This window comes from Piliocolobus tephrosceles, chromosome 1 (assembly GCF_002776525.5).
Source record: "Piliocolobus tephrosceles isolate RC106 chromosome 1, ASM277652v3, whole genome shotgun sequence".
Taxonomy (NCBI): Eukaryota; Metazoa; Chordata; class Mammalia; order Primates; family Cercopithecidae; genus Piliocolobus; species Piliocolobus tephrosceles.
In genome coordinates, this window is record NC_045434.1 from 108,694,883 (window position 1) to 108,714,976 (window position 20,094).

General features: G+C 48.9%; 1 protein-coding gene across 3 annotated transcripts in view; it reads right to left on the bottom strand.

The window, feature by feature from the left end:
* The window catches only part of WNT2B (Wnt family member 2B), a 67,576-nt gene that overhangs the window by 8,780 nt on the left and 38,702 nt on the right, over positions 1 to 20,094 (bottom strand). The window contains exon 1 of one of the 3 annotated variants that reach the window (XM_023232664.1): positions 3,338 to 4,034. The exons of the other annotated variants lie outside the window; for them this stretch is intronic. Within the exon in view, the coding sequence (XP_023088432.1) occupies positions 3,338 to 3,519 (182 nt within the window). The 5' untranslated portion in view covers positions 3,520 to 4,034. Of the gene's footprint in view, positions 1 to 3,337; positions 4,035 to 20,094 lie in introns of those variants that run through there. 3 annotated transcript variants of the gene reach the window in all.

Here is a 20,094-nt window from a genome sequence, read left to right on the forward strand (position 1 = left end):
TAGGAGGCCTCCAATAAAGCTGAGCCTGAGGCTATCCCCATCTTCCTCTCAGTTCAACACCAGACTGCAAAATGCCTACCATGTGCCAAGCACTGAGCTCAGATGTTAGCGATACAAAGATATTTAAGGCATCTCCCACCTCATGGTCTGGTAGAGTGTTAGATGCCCTGACTCTAGCTTTGTTTTTTCCTTCTGTAAGTTCTTCACTTCCTTCCCAGCTTCCTGCCCCAGAATGCTTCTCTTCACCTGCTTTTGGACAATTCACATCCCTTCATTTGACAAAGTGAAGCATACACTACTCTAGCCCCTTGCTACTCAAAGCGTGGTCCCCAGAACAGCAGTATCTGTATCACCTGGGGATTTGTTAGAAATGCACACACTCAGGCCCCACCCAAGGCCTACCATATCAGAATCTGCATTTCACCAAGATCCCCACATGGTTTGGGTGCACTGCTCCACAAAGGCAGGGATTTTTGTCAGTTTTGTTCACTTCAATATCCCCAGTACTGAGAACAATGCCTGACACATAGTAGGTATGCAATCACTATAATAAACACCTAACTGTTCTGATTTATCCCCAACTCCCTTCTCCCTCTAGTCAGCCATAAACTCCCATTTCCATCACAGCTTTACTTGTCAACAGTTGCCAGCCTATCTGCAGATGTTTTATGTTTGTATATTAAAGACACAAATGGGCCAAGGATCCACTTTTTTTTTTCTTTCCTCCTTTCGTGTACAGCCCCTAGTGTACATGGTTCAGCCCACCACATATAGGACTTTGAACAAAGGGATAACACTATTAGCCTCCATGAATCTGCTCTTAATGCCTCACTTTCATTTGTGAAATAAGGATGATAATTACAGAACTTATCTCACTGGATTATTTCAGATTGACAAAGATCATGCTCATAAGGTGTTTGGCCATAGTGCCTGAAGCTCAGTAAGGGCTTATTAAAAGCAACTGCTGTTGGTAACAGTAATGCTAACAATATGACACCACTTTGTGTTTCTCTCCCTTTGTGAGCCTATGAACACAATCCTGTTCTCGTGATTCCCTACATCCAACACCCTACAGAATGCAAAATGGAATAGGAAAGCCCATGCCGGAACCCCTTATTTCTTGGTCTGTTTAGGATAGATAGAGGGAGGGCAGTGGTTAGAGAGTAACGGGAAGAATCTCAAGCTATAAGAAAAATCCAACTATTAACTGGTGAAAATGATGGCCTTCTGCTCCAGAGTGGAACATGGACGTACCAGAGTCAACAGGCATTTCTCTTCCACCGGTTGTACAGAACATCAGTCTTGCTGGTTTTTTCCTAAGAGAAAAGCTTGGGGGCTTAGCCTGCCTTTAGAAGGTAGCTTTTCACCTTATCCCACAAGTGGTGATCACTGAGGCAGGCATCTGGGCCTGTAACTATGACAGGTGTAGAGCAAGGAGGCTGAAACAACCTCTGTACGCACTTCCCAACCTGGCCCTGTTGTAGCCTTCCTCCTTTTCACAGGGGCTGCTAAGTCACTCTGTGTGTCACCTCCCTCCCTCCCTAGCTCTTTCACCCAGGAAGTTTTTCCAGAATCTTTAATATGAACCACATCAGGGGAAGGTAGTAGAGGGAGAAAGGAAAAGGGAGAGGGAGTAGTCAAGGGTACAAAATGGTGACTAGGAAAACCCTCATTTGGGTCTTTAGGAACCGCTGCCAGGATGCTGAAATTACCAGAGTGACACTTCCTCACCCAAACACCAATTGGTCCCCAAGGCTACGTCCCAAACTGGTAAGAAGCAATCAAGAGTCCCAAAAAGCAAACTGCCATCTGGGCCAGATAAAGATGGGCAGTGGTCACTTCATGTTATCTCAACAAAGACCCTAAAGATGCCAAGTCCCCAGCCAGACCAAGCTCATGAAGGCAAAAGGTGGCTTTGATCTCACTCAAAACTTTGAAAGGTTTTTCTCATCCCCCTTCTCCCCTTTCCCTTTCTAAAAGAATGTTTCAAGCCAGATGTAAGATATAGGCCTCTCTGTTCCCCCATCCAGAACCCCCCCACCCAGCCTTCCCCAACACTGCAGAGATTAAAAAAAAAAAATCCAAAAGAGAGATTTTTCTGAAACAGGAAAACAGGGAGTGGGGGTTGGGATGAGGAGAGACGCATCTTGAAATGATAGGAATCTGCAGCCCAAGCTGGCGGCCCCTCGGCCAGCTACCCCTCACCCTTCAGCCAAGATTCCAAGTCCAGAGAAGAAAAGCCACAGGGTGCAAGGGGAGAAGAGACCACACTTGGGGGAGGGGGGCTTACACGGGAAGAAGAACGGAGTAAGGAAAGGAAGGGGGGCACTGCATGGTGGAGAGGGGCAATAGCCCAGTCCAACAGGCCAGTTTGATTGCGAGGTGAAGAGGAAAGACTGAGTCTTTTCTAGGTGCAACTCTCCCTGCCTTGCCCTCTCCCCAGGGTGGGGAAGAAGAGAAAGCAGCTCATTCTCCTACGGGAAGGTGATGAGTGCCATCCAAGGAATAGTGGGCAGGTAGGATTCTAAAAAGAACAGACACCAGATATCCAGTGGATCTGTAATGCCTTTTTGCCTCATCTGCCCTCTTGTGAAGTGTCTGGAGTCTAGGGCCTGCAAGAAATCTGGGGAGGGGTTATCTTAGTACCTTTGGACTCCGCAGCCCTCTGGCTCTTGGAGGGGAGAAGTGGGAGATAGGAACGAATAGGAAGAAGGGAAGGAGACAAATTTTCCAAGTGACATCCTCAAAACGGTGGCCGAAGACAAATGCCTAGATAATGCAAACCCATGCATTTTGTTTTAATTGTGGGAGTTAATGGGGTAAATTTTGCCTCGATTCCATTTCTAAGCCTCGGCTGGGTGCTGCTGCCTCACCAAAGCCTTCCTGTGGTATGGGTGGGCTAGACTAGCGAGCTGCCCCTTTCTCCACCTCTAAGAGGGCGACCTTAGACGTTTGGGGCCTTGGCGAAGCTATTGCAGCCCCTGGAAGGTCATGGGTTCCTTGAACTCACCCTGAGGGAAACTCGGAAGGTAGCTTCTGCCCTAAGGAGCTTGAGCTGAAATAGAGGAGGTACAGCCCCATGGAGGCCTAAGGAGCCGCGACCACCGGGAGTCCTGGCTCCGAATGCCCCGCGCCTTTCTCACCAGGCGTGTAAGACGCGGCGCCTCACCGGTGCTCCCGCCACCCCGGGACTTCAGATTTCAGTGACAGTCCTGCCCGAATGTTCTCCAACTCCGTCGAAGCGACAGCCTGGTCCAGTGAGCAGCCAGTCCCTCCAGGCGCCTCCGGGCCTCTCCTATCAAGCGCCTCTCCCGCCCAGCCTAAGAGCCCCACTTACCACCAGGACGTGTCTACGCGGGCCGGCAGCGTCAGCAGCAGCAGGAGCAGAAGGCAGGCAAGACCTAGGCGGGCCGAAGCCCGGGAGCCGTCGGGGACCGCAGGCGAGGGCACAGGGACCGGGGCGCGGGCGCGCCGAAGCGGGAGCTGCGCAGCTTCCTCCGCACCACCCGGTCTCAGCATAGCTCCCCGAAGACTCCCGCCGCGCAGCCCGGGGGGGCGTGGACGGGGCACCTTCTAGGGGTACTCACGCTGCTCCTACCTCATCCCCCTGGGGGGCCATGGGTTTCGCCGGCGGCTGGGGACCTAGGGTCACCTGGGGTCCAGAGCCCGGGAGCAGGGTCCCAGAGAGGGGCGCAAGTTGCAGTGTCCGGAAGCCGACGACGGCGCGCCGAACCCGGGGTCTGGGGCCCGCTGCTTGAGCACCGCGTGCGATGTCAAGGGGTCTGCGGCGCAGAAGGGAGCTGCGGGCCTAGTGTGCGGACAGCCCCTTCGGCCGCGGGCTCTCATTGGACGGGGTGGGGCGGGGCCGAGGCCGGGGACACGCGCGGCCCTTAGGGCGGCTCCGCCCGCGCCAAGCCCGGGGCGCTCCGCGGCGCCCTAGGTGTAGCGGCCGCCTCCGCCCCTCGGGGTTCCAGCGCGCCACCGCACCGCTCCCCCACCTGCTCCCGCGCGCTGCGACGGGGCGCCGCGGCTCCCTCCTGCGCCCGGAGCGCCCAGTCCCTGCCGACACCGCGCCACCGGGTCCTAGCGCCCTTCAATCGGCAGCCCCACTTCTGTGGGTGACGGCCAGGCTGGCGGAGCGGGAAGGGGATGCGGGCACTTCCCTCCTGTCCCCAACCTACAGTGACACTGGCGCTGAGCACGGAGGATGCACTCATTTCCTCCATCCTTGCTCTTCTGTGAAATGGGTGGAGTCCCTGCCACCGGGAGTTGGGGGTCTTGACTACCTTTTCAACACTGCCTACAGGGGCGCCGTGGGCAGTCGGCTTCGGCAGGGGATGCTTTCAGCTAGAGCTAATAGCCCTGCTTCTTCCGACCCACTGCACCCCCCACCCCCAACGCATCACGTTTAGACCTGGCTCCTGCCTGCCCGGCCTGCGCGGCCCGGTGCTTTTCTTTACGGACCGGGAATCGACTGCCGACGTTAAGGGGGCACCTGCGGACTCCCCGCCCCTTACGGCCGGGCTCGGCTGAGCTCAGTCTCTCCCCGCTCCCCCTCTGTGCCTCGGTCCTCCACCCTCTCGGGCGGGGCTGAGAGTATGAAAGAATCAGAAACAGCTGGGAGGTTTTCCCGCACCAGAGGCCAGGGTGGGGGTCCTGCCGAGAGAGTGGAAGCCCTGGAGCTTTTTCCCTCCTTCGCCTTCCCATCCTGCCTCCTCCCCACTGCTCCCTCACCCTCCCTCCGCCCGCAGATCGCCTGGGGGCGTGGTAAATCGGGAAGGGGTGGGGAGGTGCAGTCTGCCGTAAGTGACTCTCCTCTCCCCACTACCCCAACCCTCAAACCTCCCAGGATAGCAGGTACAGCCCCTGCAGGCACAGTGGCCCTTAGAACTAAAATTCTTTTTAAAATCCTGGGCCTTCCAACTTCGAGAGTTCAGAGTTCATCTGGGGTCCCGCTCCAGTCCCTTCTTCAGCCTCAGTTTCTCCCACCTCGCAGGTGTCTTTCCTGCCTCCTCATGTGATTTTAAAGTCCTGGTGTGAACAACTAACTAGTAACTGCCGATGCTCCCCAACCCCAAATTCACTGTCAGTCCTTGGCTGGGGGTTGGGGGCGGTGGTGGCGTTAGAGGTGCCTCCCGACTGTAAGCAGATGGGGTGCAGCTGACTTAGGTTCAGAGGAACCTAAAGTTTTCCTGAGAGGGGCAGGTGGGAGAGGAATGAGCCCAGGCTCATTATTGGTTGGGCCCCTTTCCTTGGACCACTCTTTCACCTCCTCCCTGCCCCGCCCCATCCCTACACAGGGCAGACATCTCAGAGACAGAGATAGTGGAGATAGTTTCAGATGAACTTTTATCCTATCTCCCACCGCCTCCTGGTCCTAGCGCCCCTCACTCCGCAGCCCCATCTTCTGTGGGTGATGGCCAGGTGGGCAGAGCGGGAAGGGGCTGCAAGCACTTCCTTCCTGTCCCCAACCTACAGTGACACTCCTTTACCCCCACTTTCTGTGGCAAGGTGCTGAGTGCATTCATTAATTCAACAAATACTTATTTCCTATCACATGCCAGGACTGTGCTAGGCATTAGGGGCACATTGGTGAACAATCTATGCCCTCATGGAGTTTGCATTCTATTGCAGGAGGATAGACCATAAACAATAAACATCAGAAGTAAAACAGAGCATGTTAGAAAGTAGTAAGTTCAGTGGTAAAGAGAGCACAGTCAAGGGGATGGTTACAGTTGCAACTAGGATGATCAGGGTAGGCCTCATTAAGGTGACATTCAAGCAGAGATTTGAAGGAGGTGAGGAAATGAGCAAGGCATTTCCTGGTGAAGAGCATCCCAAGCTGAGTGCAGAGCCGGTACAGGGACCCAAAGGCAGGAGTGGGCTGGTGTATGAGGGCTATCGAGAAGGCCATCCAGCTGGAGCGGAGTGCGCCACGGAGGAAGAGAATTCAGATGAGTCCCTGAGGTGCTCCAAGTCATAAATAGGAGGCAGTGCTCCCCACTTGGGTGGAAAGTGGGGGCTGGGCTGGAGCTGGATGGGAGTTGGAGTGGACTGAATACAGAGACCTGTGAGGGCTGACTTCCTGGCACAGAAACTGGGACTATATCCTTTGTGACCGACCAGCTAACTTGTTTTCTTCCCCTTCTCTCCCTTTTTGTCAGGCGGGCTCCAGTTGGCCCGGCTATTTCCTTAGAAAGGCACAGACGCTGTGCCTAGTTTTCCTGAGAGGGGCAGGTGGGAGAGGAATGAGCCCAGGCTCATTCTTGGCTGGGCCCCTTTCCTTGGACCACTCTTTCACCTCCTCCCAGCCCGGCCCCATCCCTACACAGGGCAGTCTTGGAGCTCCAGCAGCCTCTCCCAGACTCCCCTGTGTGTTTAGACCTGGGTGTGACTCTGGCCCTGTGTTTATTTCTACATATGGGCCTGGGGTTGGTGGGAAGCGCGGGGAGAGAGAAAGTTGGCTGAATATGATCACATCAGCCCTAACCTAGAGTGGACTCGCCCACATGAGCCCCCAAATCACTTCAGAGGCCCCTTCTTTGGCCTGAGCTGTCTTTATAGTCAAGTGGGACTGTGTCTTGGCACAACATAGATGCTCAAGTATTAAAGCATGTTTTTGAGGCCCAGGCTTGGTGACTTACGCCTATAATCCCAGCACATTGGGAGGCCGAGATGGGAGGATGGCTGGAGCACAGGAGTTAGAGACTAGCCTGTTTAATACGGTGAGACCCCCCAAAACTTTTAAATTAGCCAGGTGTGGTCACACACACCTGTGGTCCCAGCTACTTGAGAGACTGAGGCAACAGGATAGTTTACGCCCAGGAAGTCAAGGCTGCAGTGAGGCACGAATGCACCACTGCACTCCATCCTGGGCAACAGAGTGAGACCCTGTCTCAAAATAAATAAATAGAAATTTAAAAAATATTAAAAGCATGTTTCTGAGCTGAAGGGCGGTGGGGGGCAGGGGCAGGGGGTGGCCAGAAACATCAGCAGCTCTGAGAGGGAAGGAAGTGGGTGAGGGGACTAGATTTCTCTCTAAGGTTTACAAGTCACCTCTTCCCCCAGAGTGGACAACCTAGGCTGGGGCTTGGCTCCTTCTGCTTCTTCGTCCCCTCTCCTCTGAGTCCCCCGCTCCCCAGGAGGAATCCCAGGCTGCAGGAGCCAGCTGACTGCAAGAGCTGCACTCAACCACTTAACTAGAGAACAAATATGGAGCCAGAGAAGAGGTTTTCTGGGATCTGCCTCTTTGGAGCTTCAAATCTCAAAATAAACTTCCAGTCTCAAGGTCCTAGACACTACTGGAGATCTCAGCTCCTCACGCAAAGGCCTGTTGTGGGGCTGCCAGGCAGAGGGTCAAGGCCAGAGGCTCAAGCTAGCTCCTGACCTGCATCTTCATTTTATTCCACACTGTCACTCAGTTCTGGGAGCCAGAGGGAGGAGTCACTGATCTGAGAGTTAAGTTCTGGTCTGTAGAACCCTGCATGGAGTCAAGTCAGCACTTACTGAGCACCTGCTGTGTGCCTAACACTGGCCAGGGTATCCTAAATAACAAGGAGCAAAAGGCATTATGCCCAAGGCATTTTCATGGAAATATAATAAAACTGCTGGTGGCACACTAGGCTCTGCTGAGGTTCAAGGGTGCGTGCTGCAGACATGGTGAACTGTATCAGCAGAGACCTGAGGAAGAATCCCAGGTCCCCTCAAGGCTGCCAGATTACCTGGGGCCTCCAGCAGGACAGCTTCCACCCAGCCAGCAGAGTCGGGTCCGCCCTCTTCCTCATAGTGGCACTAGAGCTTCCTTCTGTCCTTTCGAAAGTGGGTGACCAAAGAAGAAGGGTCCACTCTCACCCTTGATATCACCTTATGCTCTGCTCTCTCATGGGGCAGAGTTAAGATTTCTCTTCACTCTGTTCTCAGCTATGCGTGGCTGAATGATTTTGAATTTTTGCTGGCCCTTGGATGGGAGGGGAGATGAGCTAAGGGGAGCTGGGGTGTGGGTAAACAGCTCTTACCCCGCCCTGCTCTATCCTCCAGAAGGCTCCCCTTCCCTGGGCCCCTTTGGCGATGACCTTCTCTTTTTCCCGGTGGGTGGGAGGTGGTGTGGATGGTAATGAGCAGAGAGAAAGGCCAAGAAGGGGCTGGGGGGAGGTTTGGATGGGAGTCAAGGAATTCCTGAGCCTGCTGCTTGCACAAGGGGCCCTGAGACGCCTTTCCTGAGATTTCTTTGCAAACCGAGGCAGGTCTTATTTGAAATAGGGCCAGGTTCACACAGGTAACTAATGCCTCACCTCTTGCCCTGCCACCCCATGCAGGTGTCTGGGGAAGTAAAGGAAGCTTGGGAGGAACCCAGGCGCTGTTAAAGCGGGGGGGGGGGGGGGGGGGGGGGGGAGAGTGGGGATCCACGCTTTGTACACAGCCTGGCTGGCCTCTCCTTGGTATTTATGAGCTCTTAGGCGAGGCGTGGAACGTGTCTCAAAGAGGCCAGACCAAGAGGGCTTTGGAGGGAAGGAGCATCCAGCCCCAAACCAGGAAAGGGGGCTTGATGGACGAGGACCCCTGTCCTTACAGCTAGTGGCTAAACAGGGGCACAAACTGCTCCCCTGAGGACCAGGAAGAAAGGAAGAGAGGGATCTAAAGGGGAAGGAAGAGAGGAGGCTTGGGGAGGTGAGATGATGGGGGCAGGGAATGGGGGTGTCTGGAGCCTTTTGGCACTTTGGCTGTAATCAGACTGGAGCCAGGCGGTGGGCGGGCTGACGGCCATTCCGGGCGGGTGGCCCAGGTTCTGTGTGAGGCCAGTGGGTGTGCTGCTGGGATCCTGGGTGGTCACTGACCAGCCTCTCCCCAAGGGAGGGTTCCCAATCTGCCTGTATCACACAGGCTAAGCACTGAGCTCTCCTTCTCTCCCTACCACCTGTTCTGGGCCCTAGAATGATCTGGAAGTGAGAGCTGTTTCCAATGGACAAATATCTGCAGAGGGCATGGCCTGCCTCCCTCCCACTGTGCCTTCCTCAGTTCACTGTGCCTCTTGTTCTCATACTCTCCCCATGTCTCTTCTCTGAGTCTCCATCTCACTGGGTCTCTCTCTGGCTCATGTTTCTGTCATTCTGCTTCTTTGCATCTGTCTCTTGTGTTTATCTCCCCGTCTTCATTTGTCTCTCTGTGTCTAAGTTGGCCTGCCTCCCTCTCCCTGTCTGAATGTCTCTGTCCTTCTCTTTCTGAATCCCTGTCTCTTGCCTGTCTCCCTGTCAGATTGTGTCACTCCCTGTCTCTCCGTGTGTATCTCTTTCTGTAGGAATCTGTATAACCATTTGTCTTGCTCTTTCTTCACTCCACCTGTCTCTCCATGTCTTTTCTGACTCTCTGTGGCTTTCTCCGTCTCTCTGTGCATGTGTGTGTGTGCGCGTCCCTCTGTTTTCCTTGGTGTGAATCTTTGCTTCTGTCTTTGTCTCTTTCTTTCTCTTGCCCTCTCTCTGTCTCATACCTCCCCCTTGTAGCTCCTGCAACACGGTACAGGGAGCACTGGACCAGAAAAAGTCAGAAAACCTGAGGGTTTTTTCCCCCAACTCAGCCATGCACTATTGGCATGACTCTGTAAATCACTTTCCCGGTTCAGGCCTCAGTTTCCCCACTGGTGAAACAAGTAGGGTAGAGATCTAGTTCCTTCTGTGGGACCGTCTTTCTGCTTCCTAAATCTGACCCTGAAGTCAGGACTGCAGTATCCTAGGGACTCCAGTGGAGTGGGGTCTCTGGTACTGTCAGCCAGCAGGCCCCCAAAGAAAGACTCCTCACTCCTTCACATCCTTACATATCAGGGTGGACAAGGTCCCTTTCTGGGGCCATGTCTGGGATACAAACCAGATTAGCTCATCTCTCTAATCCTCTTTGTGCTGGGGCCTCTGCCAGGCAGGGACACCCACAGCGCAGAGCAATGGTGTGTGTGTGAGTGTGTGTGCAGATTCTTGGAGAAGGCAGGACACTCAAAGTTCTCCTCCCTTTGTTACTCCCTCTTGCCTGAAAAGCTCAAATCAGCAGCCCTCACTGTGTAAGAAACATCATCAGACTTGAGCCAAGTCAGGTTTTCCATAGTCCCTGTCTGCAATCCCCTCTCCCCCAATTTCCTTCTCTATAGCCTCTCTAAAACTGGACCAATCATTTCAGCCGTCCTCCTGTTCCTGAAAAACCCAGAACCCACCCCCTCCTCCTCTCCTAACCCATGTGTTCTGTGTGTATACTCTCCTCCAGTCATCACAGGAGAAGGGTCTTCCCATGAAAAGCCGGAGGGTGAGGCTGGGGACCGTGGACACGTAGGGTTGGGGGAGGGTGGGGAAAGCATTGGGCTTTACACCCCCAAGTCCGAGGCCTCCAGCCCTTCTCTGAGGTTTCCTTTGGAGAGGTCTCTCTTGCCTGATAAGATCAAAGCATTCCCTCTGCCAAATCATTACCTTATTTTCGAGGCAATTAGAGAACTTATTGTATCAATTAGCCGGGTCTGCAGCTGTAGCCGTTTATCGCTGCTGGTCTCTGTCTTGCAGAGGAAAGGGTCTGCCCGGCGCAGCCCTCCGGGCCAGAGAAGGAAGAGTAGGGTGCAGGGCAGGGCTCTGGCGGGCTCCAGGGCCGCGGCCCGGGGAGCTGTCCGGATGCTTTCAGCAGGGACGGGCAGCTGGAGGACACGGGGACGCGCTCCCGAGAGGAGAGCTGGGCGGCTCCTCCCGGCGTCCGCGACGGCCGCAGGATCGCCCTCTCCCGCGGGCGCAGCACCTGCGCGCCGGAGTAGCGCGGGAGAGCGAGCCGCAGAGTGAGGGGAGACCGCTCAGGCCAGGCCTGGCCAGGGCCCCAGACCCAGAGGAGAACGCTCAGCTTTAGCCAAGATGCCGGGCCCTTCCCGACTCGCGGGTGGGCGACTCGCCCTGTGAGCCGGGCGCCGCGCCGTGGCGTTCGCGGGAAAGGCATGGCAGCCTGAGCTTCGTCTTCTTGGGGACCCCCGCGTTTCAGACCCGGAGAAAACCTTAGGAGCGGGCGTGGCACGGAGAAGTGGGGGTTCCCAAGGGCAGGCGAGTGTGGCCTACTTTGCTTCTACCAGACCACAACTCCCGCCTGCAGACGAAGCGCGCGCACACACTGGGGATTCGGGTCAGCCAGAGGATCCCTAGAGCGGTGGTTCTCAAACATTTTGGCCTCAGGAGCTCTTTACACTCACAAATTATCGAGGACCCCGAAGAGCTTTCGTTTATGTGGGTAATAGCTATCCATATTAAAAATTAACATAAGGAGGAGCCAACTGAAAAGTTCCCAGTGGCCAAAACTGGACAATTTGGGCAACAAAATGAAATAGTTTTCGATCGTAACCCAAAGCATAAAATTAAATATACATGAGTCCACGCTGATACAAATAAATGATTGAATGAATAAGCAAATGGAAGAGAAGAGACAAATTTCCCATACAGAATTCCAAATAATGTATGTGGGTATTCTGCCCTGAAGGAGGTGAAATGCAACTCCCTACCACTTAAGTGCGGGCTATGCATTGTGACCTCTTTCCAAGCGTATAGTACAGATAGGGAGTGTGGAGGGGAAAAGCAACTTCACAGTGGAGAAAGCTGACAAATACAACCTCACTGGGTGATCAAGGTCAACATACCAGTGTCAGGTTGATAGTATGTACCCTTGAAATGATACGATAAAACAACACTTTCCCTCTGTGGTCCTCCTCCCCATAACCCCGGTCTAATCATGAGAAAAACACCTGGTAAATTCCACCAGGAGAGCATTCTACAAAATACCTGACTAGCACTTCTCAAAATTGCCAAGGTCATCAAAAACAAGGAAAGTCTGAGAAACTGTCACAGCCAAGAGGCGCCTAAGGAGACATGACAAGTAGATGTAATATTATATCTTGGATAGGATCCTGCAAAAGGAAAAGGACATTGGGGAAAAACTGAGGAGTTCTGAACAAAGTATGGACTTGAGTTAATAATAATGTATTAGTATTGGTCCAAGATTGCGACAACTGTGCCATACATTTGTAGTGTAAGGAAGATGTTTATAATCAGGAAAACTGGGATATAAGGGCACTTTGTACTGTCCTTGCAATTTTTCTGTAAATCTAAAGACTAAAATATAAAATTTTATTTTATTTTTATTTTTTGAGACAGGGCCTTGCTCTCTCGCCCAAGCTGGAGTGTAGTGGCACGATCATGGCTTGCCCTGAACTCCTGGGCTCGAGCCACCCTCCCTCCTTAGTCTCCAGATTAGCTGGGACTACAGGTATGCACCACCATGCCTAACTAATTAAAAAACATTTTTTTTTTTTTTTAGAGACGAGGTCTTACTATGTTGCCCAGGCTGGTCTTGAACTCCTGGGCTAAAGCAATCCTCCTGTTTCAACCTCCCAACGTTCTGGGATTATAGGCATGAGCCACTGCACCTGGCCTAAAATGTATTTTATAAGATCAAAATGGAAACATTTAAAAATATTAATTTTAATTTTAATTTGTTTTATTATTAGCAATAATAACCCCAATACTTGTTAATATTAATACCATATTTTTATGGGGAAATACCTATAATTTCCAAAACAAAAAGAGTGAAAAGAGTGGCATTATTTAACATTTTTGCAAATACTCTATTTTTAATGTCTGGCTTAATAGCAGAATTCTCTTATGTGCTTCTACATTCAGTCTGGTGTGATAATGTACCCTCTGGAAAACTCCACTGTACACCCATGAGAGAATGAGGGAAGCAAGAACAAATAACAGTTTAATATTACTGTGAACCTCTTTGAGAGCCACTACCTTAGCAATCTTATCCATTACTGTGATTTGAGATCCTCAATTCAAAGTTCCTAAATTTGACATCTCTTGTGAGTTCTCTGATTATGCCTATCGTCATACATTCACTTTTTCCCCAACAATCTACCCATTTAAGACTTCCTGGTTCATGTCAAAATGACCATCGTGCCTCTGCTCATAGCAGCTTTGTGGAGTTAATGGTCAAGACATTCTACTCCCACTGTGCACAATTATTTAGTAATGAGACAGTTACACCCCTCATTTCTCCTGAACATATTGAGAAGTGTTACAACTCCTAGAATAGTGAACAATAAATAATTGTTGGATGACTAGAAACGATTCTGGAGTCTGCGTTATTTTTCCTTCTGATGAAATATCTTCACCCCTGCATAGCAACCTGAGTTTCCACTATGCAATGATAACACTCTGATTTAGTAAGTACGTTTGACATTAAATATGTTAGCTATAGGGTTTTTGTACATGTTTTTTATCAAGTGGAGGAAGTTCACCTCTATTGCTAGTTGATGAGAGTATCATGAATGGGTGTTGGGTTTTGCTGAATTTTTTTATTTGTGTTTATTGATATGATCATGTGATTTTTCCTTTTTAGATTGTTAATGTGATAGGGTATATTAATTGATTTTCAAATGTTGAATCAGCCTTGCATATCTGGGATAAATCCCAGTTGGTGAATTCTTTTCATACATTATTGGACTTGATTTGCTTATATTTTGTGGATTTTTGCATCTGTGTTCATGAGAGATGTTAGTCTGTAGTTTTCTTATAATGTCATTGTCTGGTTTTGGTATTACAGTAATGCTGGACTTATAGAATAAGTTAGGAAGTATTTCCTCTGCTTCGGTCTTCTGGAAGAGATTGTGGAGAGGTGCATTGTCTTGGTCTTAGTGGAAGTGGCTTTTTTTTTTTTTTTTTTTTTTTGAGACAGAGTCTTGCTCTGTCGCCCAGGCTGGAGTGCAGTAGCGCAATCTCGGCTCACTGCAACCTCCACCTCCCCAGTTCAAGCCATTCTCCTGCCTCAGCCTCCTTAGTAACTGGGATTACAGGCGCATGCCACCACGCCTGGCTAATTTTTGTATTTTTAGTAAAGACAGGATTTCACCATGTTGTTCAGGCTGGTCTCGAACTCCTGACCTCGTGATCCACCTGCCTCGGCCTCCCAAAGTGCTGGGATTACAAGCGTGAGCCACTGCGCCCAGCTGGAAGTGGCTTTGAAACTGGGTAATGGATAGAGGCTGGAATGGTTTTGACGTGAATGATGGAAAAACTTACATTGGTGTGAATGGAATATTAAGGGTGATTCTATTACACTAAAGGCTCAGAAAAGAAGAGCTATATAGGGAAAGCTTCTCTCTTAATGATTACCTAAGCGATCATGATCAGAATGCTGGTACAAATATGGACAGTGAAGACTATTCTGATGAGGCCTCGGATGGAAATGAGAAACATTTGCCAATTTCCAATTGGAAACTGGAGGAAAGGCCATTTTTGTTACAAAGTGGCAAAGAACTTGGCCGTCTTATGTCAGTGTCCTAGAACTCAGTGGAAGGCAAAACTTAAGAGTGGTGAACTAGTGCAGCTATTAAAAAAAATGAGTGTGGTGGCTCAGGTCTGTAATCCCAGCACTGTGGGAGGCAGAGGTGGGTGGATCACCTGAGGTCAGGAGTTTGAGACCAGCCTGGCCAACATGGTGAAACCCCTGTCTCTACTAAAAATACAAAAATTAGCCTGTAATCCCAGCTACTCAGGAGGCTGAGGCAGGAGAATCACTTGAGCCCAGGAGGTGGAGGTTGCAGTGAGCCGAGATGGCACCACTGCACTCCAGCCTGGGTGACAGAGTGAGACTCTGCCTCAAAAAAACAAAAACAAAAACAAAAACAAAAAAAAGGAATGAGATCATGTCCTTTACAGGGACATGGATGGAGCTAGAAGCCACCATTCTCTGCAAACTAACACAGGCACAGAAAAATAAACACTGTGTGTTCTCACTTGTAAGTGGGAGTTGGACACAAGCTGGGGAACAACATACACCGGGGCCTATTGGGGGCTGGGAGGGAAAGGAGAGGGAGAGCGTTAGGACAAATATCTAATGCATGAGGGGCTTAAAATCTAGATGATGGGTTGACAGGTGCAGCAAACCACAATGGCACATGTATACCTATATAACAAACCTGCACATTCTGCACATGTATCCCGGAACTTAAAAAAAAAAAAAAAAAAAAAAAAGGAGTGGTGAGCTAGGATATTTGGTGGAAGGAATCTCTAAGCAGCAAAGTGCTCAGGGTGCTACATGGCTTCTCTTACCTGCTTATAGTAAAATGCAAACCAAGAAACGATTTTAAGATGGAATTTCTTAATAAAAAAGAGAAGCAAAATGTAGAGATTTGGAAAATTCTCAGCCTCGCCATGTAAAGAATAAAAAAGCATGTTTAGAGAGAAAACCAAAGGTGTGGCCAAGTGACTGTTTGATAAGGAGATTAATAAGGATAGAAGGAAGTCAGGTGGTATTCATCAAGACAATGGGAGAATGACCCAAAGGCATTTTGGAGGTCTTTGTGGCTGCTGTGCCCATCACAGGCTTTGAGTGGTAGGGCCTTAGAAGCAGAATGGTATTGGGGGAGTGCCTAGGGCACCTGTGGGACCTCAGGATTTCCTGCCCAGGGCCATTTAAAATCTTTGCTATGTGGGCCTAGGTGCAGCTGGAAGACACAAGCCATAAACCTTGGCAGCGTCCGCGTAGTGCTAATTCTGCAGGGTGCACAGTGCAAGAGCAGTGGAGGAATGGCTATCTCCATCTAGATTTGAAAGGATGCCTCAGACAACCCAGGGCCCAGGCAAAGACTTGCTGCAGGAACAGGGCTGCCACAGAGATCCCGCACGAAGGCAATACCTAGTGGAGCTGTGGGGGCAGGACCACCCCGAGACCTCGACCCATTGAGTCATGGACTTGCGATGCCAGCCTTGGTAAAGCCACAGGTACCCTATTCCAACCCATAGGAGCTGCTGTGTAGGCTGGGCCCAGCAAAACTGTGGGAGTGGGGCTGCTCAGGGGCTTGGGAGCCCAACTCCTGTGGGAAGTGTGTCTGGAAGGGAGGACATGGAGTCAAAGATTATTCTCCAGTCTTAGGATTTAATGTTGTTTGCCTTGGGTTTTAGACTTACTTGGGACCTGTTACTCCTTCTTTCTTATTGCTTCAGTTTGGACTAGAAATGTCAGTCCTGGGTTGGGCACAGTGTCTTACGCCTATAATCCAGCACTTTGGGAGGCCGAGGCAGGCAGATCACCTGAGATCAGGAGTTGGAGACCAGCCTGACCAACATGGAGAAGCCCTGTCTCTACTAAACTTACAGAAGTAGCTGGGCGTAGTGGTACATGCCTGTAATCCCAGTTACTCAGGAGGCTGAGGCAGGACAATCGCTTGAACCCAGGAGGAGGAGTTTGCGGTGAGCCGAGATCGCACCATTGCACTCCAGCCTGGGCAACAAGAATGAAACTCCATCTCAAAAAAAGAAACAAAAACGAAAGAAAAAAAGAAATGTCTGTCCTACATCTGTCCCACTATTGTATTTTGGAAACACGTAAGTTGTTTGGTTTCGTAGGGTCACAACTGGAGGGAAATTTGCCTCAGGATGAATCATGCATTGAGTCTCACTCATGTGTGATTTAGATGAGACTGTGGACCTTAGACTTTTGAGTTGATGCTGGAATGAGACTTTGGGGGCTGTTGGAATGGAATGAATGTTTTGCACATGGGAAGGACATGACTTTGTGGGAGCCAGAGGCAGAATGCGTCCCTTCTAAAATTTGAATGTGTACTTTCTAAAAGTGGTGTTGAAACTTAGCCAGGAGTGCTGGCAAATGCCTATAGTCCTAGCTACTCGGGAGGCTAAAGCAGGATGATTCCTCGAGCCCAGGAGGACAAGGCTTGCAGTGAGCTATGATTACACCCCCGTACTCTAGCCTGGACGACAGAGGGGGACCCTGTCTCTAAAAAACAAAAACAAACACCCCCCATCCTCCATGGAATTCATGTTGAAACTTAATGGCACTATTAGTATGACACTATGAAAGGTGGGGCCTTCGGGAAGTAATTAAGTTATGAAGGTGGAGTCCTCATGAAAGGGATTAGATGCCCTTATATAAGGCTTGACAGAGGGAGTTTATCCTTTTTGCCCTTCTGCCATGTGAAGACCCAGCAGCCCTCCGCTCTGGAGGATTCGGCGTTCAAGGCACCCGGCCCTCACCAGACAGGGAACCTGCCAGCACCTTGATCTTGGACTTCCCAACCTGCAGAACTGTGAGACATAAATTTCTGTTCTTTATAAACTGCCCAATCTGTGCTATTTTATTACGGCAGCAAAACAGATGAAGATAGTGTTTTTGTTTATATTTGATTTCTTATAGACAACAAGTATTGTTGGGTCTTGTTATTTGATCACTCTGACAATCTCTGTCATCAAACTGGTGTATTCAGACCATTGTGGTTGAAAGTGATTATTGAATAGCTGGATTTATATCTAACATATTTGTTACTGTTTTCTGTTGTTGTTTTTGTTCTTTGTACCTATTTTTGTCTTCTGCTCTTTTATCTGCCTTTTGTGGTTTTAAATAAACATTTCATATGATTCAATTTTCCCTCCTTTCTTAGCATATTAGTTATACTTATTTTTTTACATTGCTTAGTGGTCAGAATAAACATTTATAACTAACCCAAATCCACTTTCAAATAATACTATACTGCGTCATCAGTAGGGTGAGTACCTGTAATAACAAAATAATACCAGTTCCTCCCTCTAACCCCTTGTATTATTTCTGTCATTTATTTCACTTGTATATAAGCATATGAATATATATAAGTATACATAATTGAATATACTGTTGCTATTTTCATTTTGAACAAACTGTTATCTGTTAGAACAATTAAGAGTATGAAAAGTTTTTGTTTCACCTTTACTTGTTCCTTCTCTGATATTCTTTCTTCTTTTAAGTAGATCCAAGTTTCTGACCTATTATTTTGCTTCTCTCTAAAGAATTTGTTTTAACATTTCTGACAAGGCCAGTCCAATGGTAACAAATTCTCTTATTTTTTGTTTGTCTGAGACAGTCTTTACTTCACCTTCATTTTTAAAGGATAATTTCACATGGTACAGATTTCTAAGGTAGTGGTTTTTATCTCTCAACACTTTAAATATTTTACTCCAGCCTGGGCCCTTCTCTACAAAAGAAAGACTTTGTCTCTACAAAAATAAGATAAAATAATTAGCCAGGTGTGGTGGTGTGTGCCTGTGGTTCTAGCTACTCAGAAGGCTCAGACAGGATGATTGCTGGAGCCCGGGAGGTCATGGTTGCAGTGAGCCATGATTGTGCCAATGTACTCTAGCCTGGGCAATAGAGCAATACCCTGTCTTAAAATATATATATTTTACTCCACTCTCTTCTTGCTTGCATGGCTCCTGAGGAGAAGGTAGATATATATATATATATTTTTTGAGACGGAGTGTCTCTCTGTCGCCCAGGCTAGAGTGCAGTGGCATGATCTCTGTTCACTACAACCTCTGCTTCTTGGGTTCAAACAATTCTACTGCCTCAGCCTCCCAAGTAGCTGGGACTACAGGTGCATGCCACCATGCCTGGCTAATTTTTGTATTTTTAGTAGAGACAGGGTTTCACCATATTGGACAGGCTGGTCTAGAACTCCTGACCTCAAGCAATCCACCTGCTTCAGCCTCCCAAAGTGCTGGGATTACAGGCATAAGCCATCACGCCCAGCTGGTAGATATAATTTTTATCTTTGCTTCTCTATAAGTAAGTGTTTTTTTTTCTCATCTCTGGCTTCTTTCAATATCTTTTTTTTTTTTTTTTGTCTTAGATTTTTTGCAGTTTTAAATATGATATGCCTAGGTGTAGTGTTTTTGTTGTTGTTGGTTTCATTTTTGTTGTTTATCCTGCTTGGTGTTCATTGAACTTCTTGGACCTGTGGTTTGGTGGCCAACATTAATTTGGGGGAAATTCACAGTCATTGCTTCAAATATTTGTTCCTTTTTCTATTTTTTCTCTTTATGGTATTCTCATTACACATGTTATACCTTTTATCGTTGTCCCGCCATTCTTGGTTATTCTTTTTCTTCTTTCTAGTCTTTTTTCTCTTTGCTTTTCAGTTTTGGTTTCATTTTATTTTTGAGATAGGGTCTTGCTCCATTGCCCAGACTGGAGTGTAGGGGTGTGATCACAGCTTTTTGCAGCCTCAGTCTCCTAGGCTCAAGTGAACCTCCAATCTCAGCCTCTTGAGTAGCTGGGACCACAAACATGTGCCACCATGCCTGGCTGATTTAAAATGCATTTTTTTTTGTAAAGGCAAGGTCTCACTATGTTGCCCAGGCTGGTCTTGAACTCCTGGGCTCAAGCAATCCTCCCAGCCTCCCAAAGTGCTGGGATTACAGGTGTGAGCCATCATGTCTGGCTGCTTTTCAGTTTTGGAAGTTTCTATTGAGGTAGCCTTATGCGCAGAGCCTCTTTCCTCAGCTGGACCCAGTCCACTAACGGACCCATCAAAGGCATTCTTCCTTTTGTCACAGTGCTATTGATGGAGCAGGATCTCTAGCATTTCTTGTTTCTCCTTTCTTTGAATTTCCATCTCTTTGTTAACATTGCCAGTTTGGTTTTGCATGCTATCTACCTATTAGAGAGAGCTTAACATATTAATCATAGCTTTTAAAAATTCCCAATCTGATAATTTCAATATCCCTGCCATATCTGAATCTGGTCCTGGTGCCTGTTTTGGCTTTTCAAACTGTCTTCTTTGCATTCTGGTGTGCCTTGTAGTTTTTTTTTGATCACCAGGCACAATGTATTGGACAAAAAGAAATGCTGTAAATGGGCATTTAGTAGTATGTTAAGGTGTTAAGATGTGAGGAAGCATTCTGTAGTTCTATGCTAGGTCTCTGTCATGTACTGAGACCTAGACCTAGTCTATGTACATGACCTAGTCATGTACATGAGCCCCTGGACTGTGCACCTTACAAAAGCTTCTCAATCTTTCTACCCTTTAGGTAGGATAGGATGGTTACAGTGGGCTGGAATTTAGTATTCCCTTCCCCAATGTAAAGGCTACAGGGGGCTGAAATCGGATATTTTCCTTCCCATAGTTTGAATAGACTCTGGAAAAAAAAAAAAAAAAAAAAAAAATATAGTTTTCAGGCAGGAAGGGAATACTTTTTTTTTTTTTTTTTTTTTTTTTTTTTTTGGGTGTTCCCTCTGTGCTCCCACGGTGGGGCGAGGGGGGCG